The 14,867-nt window shown below is 43.9% G+C and overlaps 1 protein-coding gene across 1 annotated transcript in view; it reads right to left on the bottom strand.

Moving 5' to 3' along the window:
• Positions 1–14,867, bottom strand: part of ZNF462 (zinc finger protein 462) — a gene marked incomplete at its 5' end in the record, with an annotated part of 83,407 nt that overhangs the window by 31,484 nt on the left and 37,056 nt on the right. The window contains 2 exons of the mRNA XM_080820128.1: positions 517–653; positions 2,525–2,792. Of these exons, the coding sequence (XP_080676254.1) occupies positions 517–653; positions 2,525–2,792 (405 nt within the window). The remainder of the gene's footprint in view (positions 1–516; positions 654–2,524; positions 2,793–14,867) is intronic.

Here is a 14,867-nt window from a genome sequence, read left to right as displayed (position 1 = left end):
GCTTTAAAACCAGAACTTAAATCCGAAGCCTCTGCGATTTCTAACGTCCGACCACTTTTATTTTTAAGACTTTTTCCTCTCTCCATTCATCTCATGGGAAACTCCACGCTCTGCTTTGGAAATCATCATTTCGGGCTCCCGCCAGAGAATCGCCTGCAACCACACAGCTCCTCACATTTTGTAATGAATCCTCACCCGTCCGCTCTGTTTCCCATTCGCTCCTTCCTCAGCAAGGCGGTGAGGGCAGAGGAATCAGAAGGTGAAAACCCCTCACGCTGGGAAGCCCAGAAGTGTTCTCTGCCCAACCCATCACCCTTGCCTCCCACCACGTGGAGCAGATCCTTGTGGCAGGAAGGGGTTTTTATCATGGGCTGTCACTGTGGTCGTCCACTGTGATCTCCTACCTGGAGAGAAGGGGAGGAACCAGGGACCAGGGCAAGCGGCCACCTCGAGAGGGGCGTCCCTGAAATGCCGCCCGCAGCCACGCCCCAAGAAAACCACATTTAGGAAGATTACCTCGGTGCAGCACGATGTGGTCAATCATGTTGCGTTTGTATTTGGTGTGATAGAGGCAGAGAGGACAGCGGAGATCTTTGGGGCCCTCCTCGGGAACCGCCGAATGCCCAGCTTCCACGTGCATAGTAAAAGCAGATCTGGGAGAGAGGTGGGGGGAGACAGGTGAGCAGCGTGACAAGGGATCGTGCGGGCTACCTCACTGGGCTTCTGTGTGTGACTTCCCCGGCTTGAGGGCCCAAACCAGAGTCGTTCATCATGTTTCCGGACCACAAGCTCCTTGGTCACTCATCCACTACCTGGACCTTGTCGTGCAGGGCTAACTTCCTTTTTGGAAAATTTCTGCCACTTGGCTGGGGTCAGGGCTTACTTTGGAAAGAAATGGACTTCCCCAAACACTTTATTCTAAAAGATGAGAAGCTGCCTATGAAAAGCAAAAAGCCAAAGTCCCTAAGAGAAAGAGGTTCTCACTGTGCGTGGAAGGAGGACAGGAGTCACGTGGACTTCCCAGCTGCCTCCGTGACTCTGCGCAGGTCAGGGTGGAGCCGGCAAGTTGCTGGGACGTCATGGCGGCTGAAGATCAGCTAAACTAAACTCAAAGCGGTCGTACCAGCCTGAAGGCGGAAGGTTACTGTTGCCTTCCCCTCTATCCTTTTCAAAACTTCACCATTTACAAAGCCTTCGGTGTCTCATAAAAATGGATGAAACCATGAGTCTAAGGGGCAAGGTCCCCTTATTAACTCAAGTGCTTCTCTCTGGGGAAACATGTACACCTGTCAGTGGGCCCTTGTTATCTGGGTCTTTAGCCTTTTCTCAATTCTAAGGTCACATACATATTTATCTGAAAAACAACTGAACCGAATTAATTGTCAGAGCTGTAACACATTTCCCATCGAATCCCATCAACTAAGGTGTTGGTGGAAAAGAACGTTGTTCTTCTGATTGCTTATTGTTGGCCATGAAGCCTGTCTTGAAGTACTAGAGTGGCCTATGGCTCAGGTACTAACTACAGTAGGAGGAGATAATAATAGCTTTACACCTGTAATATAGCCATCTGATATTCTATTATTATAATGGCTGTCTATGATATTATAATGCTTATTAGTGTTTCCTTTGCGCCAGGCACTATTCCGAGCACTTTAGATATATTGGTTCATTTATTCCTCCTATGGGTCATGTAAGTGAGGTAGTATTACTATCTTTATTTTGTAGATAAGGACCAGGAGACACAGAGAAGCTCAGGGACTTGTCCAAAGTCACACTGCCAGCCTGTGGCAAAGTTGGGGTTCAAACCCAGACAGTCAGGCTCCACATTCTGCACTCATAACCACTAAACTGAGCAGCATTGCACAGAATGAGATTAGATCAGAAGCGTCCAGAGCACATGACAGGAAGCACTCCGTTCCTTGAGCTCACTGATTCTATTATACACAGGGGCAAAGGTGGCTTTGGATTATCTGTTTCTGGATCGGAACAATCTCTCTACAGTTGTTCAGTTCTAGTCTTCACGGCGCTGGAGTCTTGATTCTCTGGGTGTCTCTCAACAATATGATCTTAAGAAATAGGAATTTTCTGTAAGGGTAGCAGGGAAATCATAATTGCTGGATGTTCTCTCTTGGCTTTGATTTTGCTTTCAAGAACATAGATTGTTTTTTTTCCCCTAAAGACAAATCTAAAAAAGGGAGGATAGTCCTCCACAGGAAAAAACACTCATCACTTCATGCACTGGGCCCAAGAAATCCCTTGCCACACTGACACTTCTTGGCTGCCCATTTGCTCTAACATTTAAACTTGTTTGCTCTGATATAGCGACTGCTTCATTCCCAAACCCCCTTCCACAAGGCCCAAAGCAGTCCTCTGGAACTAGCCTCCTTTTGTGAAGACTGGACCCCATCCCTGTAAGATCCCACGGGAGCAGGGCCTTCCCCAGAAGAATGGAGGGAAGTGTGTGGTGAGGGGCGGAGCAGGCGCAGCCACCTTGTTTCTCAAGGCCGTTCTTCACACCACTTACTTAAAGCCTGTGTAAAAGGAGCAGTCTTTGCACTTGAAGAGCTTCTTCCCACCATGCTTGTCCCTGTAATGGCGTCTGATGCTCTGGATGTAGCCAGAGGAGAATTCACAGAATTCGCAGTGCAGAACAGCCTCGGTTTTCTGCTCGGCACCCCCGGCGGCCCCGGAGAGAGGCACGGGGCTGACGCGGCTGTTGTTCCTCGCCAGCGCGGCGGACTGATAGTGGTTCAACTGTTGCTGAACATCTGGAGGTTCGGAGTAGGAGGAGTCTGTGGACAGACAGGGAAGAGGACACCGGACACAGAACACAGTGGAGCTTTGACCCCTGAAAACCCCCGACATTAGTCTAGGGTGTTTTTCCTTTTCTTTCTTTCAAGATGATGACTACGATCCACCTTTCATCTTCATTTACATCCTACCACACAGATCTGGGGAAAGGCAGGTAGGAAGGAAGTGTCGCTTCTTCTCGTCTGAATTTGAGGGCTCATGGCATTTAAAAATAAAACTCTGAGGTGACAGGTTTCAAAGTGAAGGAAGAAAGTCAACTGTGGTCTAAAGGAAACGGCAGCGTGGTAACGGGCTGCCACAGAGCACCCACCCGTCCCCATAGGTGAGATAAATAAACGCACAGCAAGTACACAGGCACCACGGCGAGAAAGGAAAGTCGATGACGTCATATGTCCTCCTCTGCAGCCCAGAATTATTCAAGCCAACCCTCCCCCCCCCACCAAAAGGTCTTCAACAGAAATGCTAGAGCACATGGCACTCACAAATATAAAAATGTTTTATGCCTTCACAGTCAAGTGATTTAAAATTTAAAATATAAAGATCTAATAGTGTTCTCCTGGAATGGATGTTTAAAGCTTAGTCAGCATTAAGATGGAGATTTATTCATAAATCCCATTAAAATGAAATTCCAAATAAGTTTCCCTGAAAGGTATTTTCAAGTTTGCAATCCGGAGGAAAATGTCGGAAATGACAGCCATAAATCTTAAGGCTGAGAAGCTCCAGTGGAGAAATGTGGTGGAGAAATCTGATCTAGATGGGAGGTGGGAAAAATCTCGGTTTCTTAAAAATTGAGAGAGAGGAGAGAAAGGTCTTGAACCTTTTCCCAACGCGCTGCTTTGAATGCTGAGGCTATGCTTTCGACAACATTGGCCTGCATAACCTACAGCTGCCTATGAATGACACGAATGGAGTCCTAAATACCCCTCAGATGAATTTCAGTGTAACTTTCCTTGAAAAGAAAACAAAGGGCTCTTTTTTTAAAGCCTTTCAAAAAGCAAGGGGGGAAGGGGTTAGAAACTGTACAAGCCTCCTCCTGATTTGACGGACACTTCATTTTCCAAAGCACGATTCCCCGAGGCAGGACACGGAGGAATTCTGTAAAACCCGTATTTGATGAAAACTAGTACCATCCATCCCGTTGGCCTCTTGGAGAAGAAAAACAAAAACCAGAGCAGCCTCCCTTATTGTGAGGCCGCCTCCTGTCTTCAAAATCCTAAAATACCTTCCCTTCTTGTTCACCTCCTCCCCCTCCTCAACTCGTATTCCTCAAGATGGAGAAAAAATCCCTTTGGAAATTGTAAACAAACCTGCCACACACAAAAATAAAACAAAAGGAAACTTGAACAATACCTCTGAGCCTCCACGGGTTCATTACCAGGTGTAAACTGAAGACAAAGGAAGAAAGGAATGACACAACCGAATTCATTTGACTCAAGTCTTTTATCTCTGGTTTCTTTATTCCTCAACCCTAGCTGATGAACCCACTCAGGATCACAATAATGCGATTGTCAACTTCTCATTCTTCCTTTCAATAGCAGGTTTGTTTACCACCGCATGGATTGTTCAAGATGTTTTCTATTTAAGCTCTCAAGACTAGTTTCTGCCTAATACAGGCACAAGGAAGCGCAAGGTATACTCCCCCTCTCTTGTTAACACAGGCTTGAGCCGTGGGTTGGGCACTGCTCTGCCAGCCTCCCCCATGAGCCCCTGTCCTCCCGTTTGCTCTGTGCTCTACAGGACTTAAATTCTGGGACCAACAAGGCCAAAGCCGGGTCCTACTGCCTGTGAGCTCTTGGCCACCCACAAATCTACCCAGAGACCAAAATGAAGGTCCCAAGGAATGGTCCGTTTCTCCAAATGTAGCTGCCAGCTCCCTGTAAGACCCGACACCCAACTCAGCGAGTCCTGAAGGCTAGCATGGAGGCTGGTGGTCACCTCAGACACAGGCCCCTGACAGTTTCGATCCCTTTATAGCAGAAGCGTGAAGAAGTCCATTGGTACGACTCAAATCATAAGCCAGGTAAATTCATCTCCCCCTACCTTCCATCCACCCCAACTTCACACCTGCACTAATCTCTTAGGGAGACTCCCTCCAAGGGAAGGGAGTCTTCTTTGATTTAACACATTTTTCTTGTCTCTAGGGTCTATTGCATTTCATTCCATCCATCTCAAAAAACGAATTCTAAATTTTAACTTCGGTATATATATGTTACATGAAACTTGAAGAAACAGAAATGCAAGAAGTGGTGAGGGAAAGCATTCCAAGAAAGGGAGGCTCAGCGCCCTTCCTTCGTAAATGGCAATGCAAAAGAACAGCCGTGTGTACCATGTTATGGATTCTTTTTTTTTTTTTTCCTGGTTAAAATCAGATGGACAGGTTTATTTACAAAGATAGGCAAATCCCACCACTTATGGTACGTTTGTAATAATGCCCAGGTTACAACTTTTTGGGTCTTCTTAGAGCTTTACTTTCCTCTCCGGTGCCAAGACACACTGTGTCTCTCATTCTCTCTCACTTGGGAGTTTGTGAATAATGTACAATTTTAGCACTTTGGGCACTAAAGTGACAAAGACGTGAGCGTGTATGATTCCACCGATCTTAAAAAAGCCCATTTGCTAAACTACATAACATTCCAACTTGTTCACGAGACACAGCCTGAGGAACAGGAAAAGGGTCGTTTTTGTGCCCAGGTTGGAAAGGCAAACAGATTGTTAGTAGTGAAGGGACACGTCACAGAGGTTAAAAATCATCATTAAGACTATTTTCTTCATTCTGAGCTTACAGAAAGTGAAAAAACTCTGTTTCCGCCAGCCAGGTTTGTGGTCACTGAGATATACAGCACCGGAAGCAGAGGGAGTGAATGCAGGGGGAAACTGAACCCGAGGTGGTCACCCAGATCACATCTTTATCACTTAGATGGCCAGTAATCCTTACAGGGGAACCAACAGCAGAGACCAGGCTGGTCCCTACGTTCTTAACTCAATCCTGACACACGCCTGCCATCTAAAAGCTTAATTCTCTGACCCGTGACTTTATTTACATACAAAGCTTTAGAAATTACATTATCGGGTACAGCTATAGTTGTAAGATGAATCTAAGTCATGGGTAGCTATCCATTTTGTCAATAGTCTATAAAAATATATTTTGTAAAATCAAGATCAAACTAGAATTTTAGCACGGACGGTCATGGTGCTTATGGACGTGGGTTTGTAATTTACTGAATAGCCAGCAATTAATTCTCACAACTACAGTGTGCAGTTAGGTTCTCATCCCAATTTTACTCATGAGGTATTTGAGGCAGTTGGTTACATGGCTAGTAAGAGGCACAGGCCGGATTTCACCAAAGATTCATCAGACTCTAAAATCTGAGTCTTGCCCATCAGGTATCTATACTCAATGGTGACCTGGGGTCCCGTTATACAAGGCAGAAGAATGCGAAAGAACATCTGAGTGGTCCATCAACAAAAAATACATAGCAGAGAGCAGGGAGAAAAGGTGACAGGAAAATTGAAAGTCATGAAAATCATTTTAGATTAGATAGAAATGAAAACGGAACAGATAGGGGATAACAATGAATGGGATGTGAATGGGCCTTTCAGAGCATGTGGGGGGAAAAAATAAAGCAAGGTACGTGGGAAAGAAAATGAAATCCAAAATTTTAAGATGCTTTATAAAAACAAAAACACGGGATCACATAGGCGACAGGTCCACCAGCAGGCTGCGCAGGAGAACACAGCAGATACCCAGCATCAGAAACCTGCCGGCCCAAATGTCACACTTCCACAGATGCCTGATAACCTGCCCTCAAATAATGCTGCTCTGAAATTCCTCAGGTGGGATTTGGCTGGGAAAAGAAAGGTACATGGCCCGGAGACGGGTGGCTGCTTTCCGGTGGCTCTTGGACAGGCTTTTGAACCAAGGAAAGGGCTGGGTTCCAGAGGAAACCTCCCAGCTCTCTCACTGAGTCATGTTCCTGGAGAAATGGAAGACCATCTTGTTAAAGTCTATCTCCCAGAATGCCACCAAACCCAGGGGACTATCACTTCAAGGGGCTTTTTTCTTTCTTCTCTTTTCTCTAAAAATTAGCCAGCAGAGAAACAATCATAAGAAATTTGATTTTATAAAGATGAATGACAAATACGTGAACTCTGGCAGTACAAAAAGCATGACAGAATGAAGCGTTCTGGAATATTCTGAGGCTACAAACATTTAGCTAACACCCTCTTAGTGCCAGCCTATGCGCGGACTCTAGGGAGTCAAAGTCCAAGAAGACACCTTCTCAGAGCTGGGCTCTAGCAGGGGGGCGAGCAGAGCTGTTGTGACAACACAGGCCTTCTCCACGTCTGGCAAAGTTACTCCACTGATGGCAAGGAGAACAAATGAAGAGTGAGTAGCAGGAGAATTTAACTGTTGCAAGATTAAGGGAGGCCCAAAGAAGAGTAAGAATCAGTTGGGCAGTAAATTGTGGGTGCTGCAGAGGAGAACCTCCTTATGTACTGAGTGATCCAAAAGGGAAGCTGTACAGGGAGATCAATTCTCAATTTTCTGCAGCTCCAGAGAGGATGTGAGTGAAGGTACAAAAGTGGCAGAAGGATCTTGGTGCCAGCAACCACACTTCATTCTATCTGAGCTATACTTTCGTGCAGACTTAGGGAGGCAGGCTCTTTTGGTCAGCGTGAACCAAGTACCAGGAGAAAATTAAAAGACAAAGGATCTTAGGCAAGCACATAAGGGGTGCCCGGGGGGGCAAATACTTCAATTATATCCATTTGTTCAGCAAATATTTACCGAGCATCTACGTCAACAGGAGACTCAGTTCTGGGCACAGGATTTGGTTTCTGCCCTCAAGCAGCTCACTGTCTCAGATGGACATGTAAAGAACTCATTACGATAAATGCAAAGAAATAAACATCTTGATAGAGGCATCCACAAAGAGCTAAGTGGAGAAGAAGCAAAATCAGTACATGGTGACTGATGGAATGTTGGAAGAAGAGAGACAGAGGAGAATGTCAAAAGAAACTTCAGTGCCCATTAATAACTAGTATTAGTCAGTGTGTTCATTAATGAAGTCAACACTAGATATGAAGATGCTGGAACGTTCAATTCACCACACTTCCACCTTAAATCTTAAATAGAAATGAAGTAACTCCATTCATATCACAATGAGAAAAAGTCACTTAATTCCGACACGGAAAAGGAATGAAGATCAGAGGATGAGTCTGAATGGAAAAATATGTATGCCAGAGAGTAGGGTAGATCGCATAAGGGAGAATTTAAAATCTTCTAAAATAGCATAGAAAGTTCAAAATAATGCCTGAATTCTAATTTTCTTGAGAAACACAGGCGAGGAGGAATCTTTTGGGTTTTCCACAAAAAGTATCATGTCATCTGCAGAGAGTGAGAGTTTGACTTCTTCTTTGCCAATTCAGATGCCTTTTATTCCTTTTTGTTGTCTGACTGCTGAGGCTAGGACTTCTAGTACTATGTGGAATAGCAGTGGGAGTCAATCCCATTTACAAATGCACCCCAAACCGTAAGATACCTAGGAATAAATTTAATGAAAGAGGCAAAGAAATCTGTACTCAGAAAACTATACAATACTTACAAAAGAAACTGAGGAAGACACAAAGAAATGGAAAAACATTCCATGCTCATGGATTGGAAGAATAAATACTGTGAAAATGTCTATGATACCTAAAGCAATCTACACATTTAATGCAATCCCTAACAAAATACCATCGACTTTTTTCACAGAAATGGAACAAATAATCCTAAAATTTGTATGGAACCACAAAAGACCCTGAAGACCCAGGGGAGTGTTGAAAAAGAAAAAAGTAGAGCTGGTGGCATCACCATTCTGGGCTTCAAGTCCTATTGCAAAGCTATAATCATCAAGACAGTACGGTACTAGCACAAAAACAGACACATAGATCAATGGAACAGAACAGAGAGCTCAGAAATGGACCTTCAACCTTATGGCCAACTAATCTTCGACTAAGCAGGAAAGAATGGAAATTCTTTCAATGGAAAAAAAGTCTCTTCAACAAATGGTGTTGGGAGAATTGGACAGCCACATGCAGAAGAATGAAACTAGACCATTTCCTTACAACATACATAAAAATAGACTCAAAATGGAGGAAAGACCTAAATGTGAGACAGGAATCCATCAAAATGCTCGAGGAGAACACAGGCAGCAACCTCTTTGACCTCAGATGCAGCAACTTCTTCCTAGACATATCACCAAAGGCAAGGGAAGCAAGGGCAAAAATGACTTTATCAATATCAAAATCTTTTTGCACAGCAAAGGAAACAGTCAACAAAACCAAAAGACAACCAAGAGAATGGGAGAAGATATTTGCAAATGACATACCCGATAAAGGGCTAGTATACAAAATCTCTAAAGAAGATTATCAAACTTATCAACCTCAACACCCAAAGAACAAATAATCCAATCAAGAAATGGGCAGAAGACATGAACAGACATTTCTGCAAAGATATCCAAATGGCCAAAAGACACATGAAAAAGTGCTCAACATTACTCGGCATCAGGGCATCAAAACCACAATGAGATACCACCTCGCACCAGTCAGAATGGCTAAAATTTACAAGTGTGGAAATGAGAGATGTTGGTGAGGATGCTGAGAAAGGAGAACCCTCCTACACTGTTGGTGGGAATGTAAGTTGGTGCAGCCACTCTGGAAAACAGTATGGAGGTTCCTCAAGAAGTTGAAAATAGAGCTACCCTACAACCAGCAATCATACTATCAAGTGTTTACCCCAAAGATACAAATGTATTGATCCAAAGTGGCACCTGCACCCCAATGTTTACAGCAGCAATGTCCTTAATAGCCCAACTATGGAAAGAGCCTAGATGTCCATCAACAGATGAATGGATAAAGAAGATGTGGTATATATACACAATGGAATACTATGCAGCCATCAAAAATGCAATCTTGCCTTTTGCAACAATATGAATGGAACTAGAGGGTATTATGCTAAGCAAAAGAAGTCAATCAGAGAAAGACAATTATCATATGATCTTGCTGATATGTGGAATTTGAGAAATAAGGCAGAGGATCATAGGGGGAGAGAGGAAAAAATGAAATGGGACAAAACCAGAGAGGGAGACAAACCATAAGATACTCTTAATCTCAGGAAACAAACTGAGGGTTGCTGGAGGGGAGGAGGGTGGGAGGGTGATGGACACTGGGGAGGGTATGTGGTGTGGTGAGTGCTGTGAATTGTGTAAGACTGATGAATCACAGACCTGTACCCCTGAAACAAATAATACATTCTATGTTAATAAAAATAAATAAAAAATAAAGTTAGTTACTCCTTAAAACAAACAAACAAACAAACAGGCAATTTAGCAACTCAAGTTTGGTAGTAGAAGGAACCAGAAATAGAATATTACCTGTGAATAACTGAACTGCAACTACTGTAAATACCCAAAATATGGGACCTCCAAAATGCTGGAAACACAGCTCACTAGTTCCAGTCAGGAAACCAGAGAGAACTGGAGAAGGGGACACTAACAACACCAAGAGAACAATTAAAGACCTACTTTAGTTAATAGCTGGGGAACTTCTGGAATGCCATGCAACTTCTATCATGCAACTGCTAATAAATGTGGGCAAAGGACAAAGAGAGTCTATGTGTTCTCACATCTGTGCTACTGACCCAGGTATCTTTGGGGACGAGAGAATCCTGCTGCCATGAGAAACTGAGCAAGCTCTGAGATGACTGAGTCTTCCTCTAACGCTGAAAAAAATTGTCAGACTCCTTACACCTGAGGTGCTGAACACCGATCTCCTCTTTGCCCACACTTCTTTTGCCCTTTTGTTCCTTTGCCCACGTGTCTGAACGTTAGTGAATGGCTCACCACTTCGTTCTAGTTTCAGCTGTCAGATTCTTCCTCCCAGCTGTCCTTGGCAGCAGCACCTGAGCCAAGTACACTGTCCCAGAGACCTGTGTCCCACTCAGCTCCAACCACTTCCCTCTCTAGGCCTTCCCTTCGCATTGTTCCTTCAGGCCCTCATTTCCTGCATGGGCAACTGGAACAGTCTCCTATCTGGTCTTCCTTCCTCAGATATCTGTTCCACTCCAACCAGCAAGCACATCACAGACATGTTATCACTCACATGGTTATGACAGGATTATGCCACCGGGCCCAAGGGCGAGGTCTTGACTCCTGAGTGCGGTATGTAGAGCTCTTCAGTCTGGCCCCAGAGCAGGTGTTCAACCTCACTTATAGCTCAGTCTCAATTCCCAGTAGCACATTCTGCCTATTTCATCATTGGGAGTCCTTGACCAGGGCCACCAAGCACTCTTCCTCCTCTTTTTGCCTGGCAAATACCTACCCATCCTTCAAAGTGCCGCTGAAATGTCGTCTACATGTGATGACTTTTCCCAACAATCCAGATAGGACACTGTTCTCCTCGGTGCTCTGTCGGCACAGACACACTGGGTTTCTCGCCCTGATCTCATTACACCTCACATTACACTCGCACGATCCCCTAAGCAACCTCCACCATCACATTTGGCCAGATCAATGCCTCTGACCCTAAAACACCTTGACCCAAGAAGACCGAAGGCAGCAGTGTCTGAACTAGTGCTGGGGGTTACCCTCCAGCAGGCCCAACCATCTCTGCTTCCAACAGTTGAGTTGATGTTTAACAACAACCCACTGGATATGCTCCCAGACTTCTTTGTACCTGTTCTATTTGCTACTGAGCTTGTCTGACATCACTAATATGACCTAAAATGATGAAATATGGGCATAAGGTGTCATTTCTATGAAAGCTACACTGAATGCTTTGGAAAGACTTGATGAAGTCAAGTTGCTAAAAAAAATTTTTTTTATGTTAAATTATGTTCTGGCAAGACCAACTATGAAAGATTGAGAACATAAAAATCTAGAAGGACTATGCTCTAAGACTGTTTCACAAATGTCTAAATTACCACTCCACTTAAAAGAAGCGGACTCTGGAAGTAACACATGACACAACGTGGATGCCTGTCTTTTATGCCGTGAAGGAAATGGGGAACTTCAACTGAAGGACTCCAATACATATGCTTGGCCCTACATCTCAATACTGGTGAATGAATCTATTTTGTCGGTGAAAATAAGATGCTTAAGGCATTTTAAAAAGGATTCCCTGCATTTAGTAACTTTCAAAGATAACTGAGAAGGTGGGTATTGATCACATCAAATAAGAGTTTCTACTACATCAGTCTATATACTCGTTCCCAGTTTTCGATTAATTCAGAGAATATTTATTGAGAGGCTTCTACATGCCAGGCACCTTAAAGCACTTGGGATACATCAGTAAGAAAAAACAAGGATCCTTGTGGAGCTTACATTTTAGATCAGCAGGACCATGCTTTTACAGCCACAGAGACTCACAGTCCTTTCATAAAGGAAGGTACTTACGAAAAAAGGTATGTTGGAAATGTTGCAGGATTGAATTTGTGTACAACTTAAATGCGGGCCTGCCTGCCTATCTGTCCATCCAGCACCTATCATTTGAAGTTATGAAAACAATATGCTGCCAAGATGATTCACAGACTCAAAAAGTTTATTTATTTAATAACTTTTCTTAGGTTCTATCTGAATCCCTTTGAAACTCAACTCCCTCTGTTTCTCAAGATACTTGTTGTTTACCTCACACTATTAACACAGAGCAGAACCTGGTCTCCAGAAGAATACCACCAAGTACAAATCATCAATGCAACTTTCCAAGCACTTCCTTTGAAGAGTCTCAAAAATGCTCTCTGTGGGCCACTCTAAAAGAAAATCGTATTAGAAACAAAGCTATGGAACACGAGACATTTCAACTCCTTCTGGATAGTGTCTAAAGGGGAACATAAATCTCCAGAGGCAGCCACACTATTTTATTTCCTTCTTTTGATTGTGCCTTGAAAATCTCCAGGCCAAGGACCCCGGCGCCTCCCCATCTTCCTTCACCAGTGAAGCTCTCTGGCCTGGATGCACGACATTATGCTACAATGGCCAGGGGGACAATGGGCGCTGGATGACTATATATAGGAATTCTGGGCTTGGTTGTCATGGAGGCAAATGGAAAAACAAACGCCTAATCCTGAAAATAAGGCTGAGGCCAAACTTGAAGGAAACACACTTTGAAAACTTCCTGTCATTCTGATGAGTAAAAACAAAACCTTGAAATATGATCAGGGAATAGATGAAGAAAAAAAAAAACCAGAACAAAAAAATTAGTCTTCAAAATGACAAAAACAGAAAAAAAAAAAAAGGCCACCTTCTCTTTTTGAGAGATTGTGTCCCACCCCACTGAATTCATTGAAAGGGTCTCATGACGGCCTGATTTTACATGAAGCTTCATGTTTTCTCTCTCTCTGTTGGGGGATCCAGGTAAGTCTGACCTAAATCTGCTAAGACTTGCAGTTTGCCAGGCCCTATATGTGGGGGACAAAACCATTTGTTTCATTGGGGTTTTCTGCAAATGGCCTCACTATCCACTCAGTCAACAAAATTAGAACAAACCCTCTATTCATTGCTTTCTTTTGCTCTACGGGGTTCAATGAGTGGAAAGCCCTGTTGTTTCTACCATCCTCTGTGATCTACTCACTACTCCACGGCCACAGTTTGGGCCCTGTGGTTGCATGCATTACCTTCTACTGCAAAATGTTCCTAACAGGTGTTCCGTTTTCAAGTTTCTTCTCCTCCTAAGATTCCTTTCTCTTCCAAAAGCAAACATGACCACCACTGTGTCTGACAGGAAAAGGTCCAAGCTCTGCACTGTTGGGGCTCCCATCATCCTGCACCTTCCCAGACTTATCCCCTGCAGAGCCGCACTGTTCCCACACCGCTCCCTGCCAACCACACAGAAGGCTCCTAACATTCGCTGTGTGCTTTCCTTTCACAGCATCATTCAGTCTTGCAATGCCTTTCTTCTACTTTTCAGCCTTCTCAATTCCTACCATCTTTCAAAACCCAACTTAGTTCAAATTTGCCATCACGATAAAGATCTTCCTTGAACTTTCTATTATAATTATTAAAATCCCTACTTGTGCTCATGACAGGGCACTGAGATTAATTTATTTTACCTATGCCAAACTAGGATCTCTTTGAAAATAGGATATTCAACCCAACTTTTGTATCAACATAGACGGGACTGGAGGAGATTATGCTGAGTGAAATAAGTCAAGCAGAAAAGAGTCAATTATCATATGGTTTCACTTACTTGTGGAGCATAAGGAATAACACAGAGGACACTGGGAGAAGGAAAGTAAAAGTGAATTGGGGGAAATCGGAGGGGGAGACGAACCATGAGAGGCTGTGGACTCTGGGAAACAAACAGTGTTTTGGGGGCGGGTAGGGGAAGCCTGGTGGTGGGTATTAAGGAGGGCACGTATTGCATGGAGCACTGGGTGTGGTACATAAACAATGAATCTTGGAACACTGAAAAAATAAAAAAAATTAAAAAAATTAAAGAAAATAGGATATTCACTCATCCATCCATCCATCCGTAACTTCTTTAAAGTTCATATCCCCCAGAACTTAGCTCATCGTCTGGCCCAAAGCAGGTGCTCAATAAACATGTTACCAAGATCCAGAAAGAGTTCAAACTGAGAAAAGTGCTCTGGAAAACTGGATTTAAAAGGAAAACCCAAAGAACCAAATGGCACGCTCTCATAGGACACCAAGGCTGAGAGAGGCTTCCCACTGAAACACTGACCCACTTTTACCTGAACCAAGCCTGGGTCTCTTTTGATTATCTGGAGAATGGCTTCTGGAACATATGAGAGTTTGGATGGCATGAAATTCATCACCCATGGCCGTCCCAAGAAGCCAAAGGCATCACTTCTGCTTTTGACCCTAATCAGCTATGAAATCTAAACTTTGAAACGGATGGTATCAGGCTACCTGGGAGCACTTCCGTTGATTCCATATGCAACTCTCTCCTCTTCTTTGCACCCAGTGGGAGGCGCAGAGGTTTGTAAAATGCACAGGTGTAACCGGCAGCTCGTATTTAAATGCGCCGTGAATTTCCTACAGTCAACTTCTATGGCCACG

Source organism: Martes martes, assembly GCF_963455335.1.
Source record: "Martes martes genome assembly, chromosome: 12".
Classification (NCBI taxonomy): domain Eukaryota; kingdom Metazoa; phylum Chordata; class Mammalia; order Carnivora; family Mustelidae; genus Martes; species Martes martes.
This window is presented reverse-complemented; position numbering and strand designations above follow the sequence as displayed.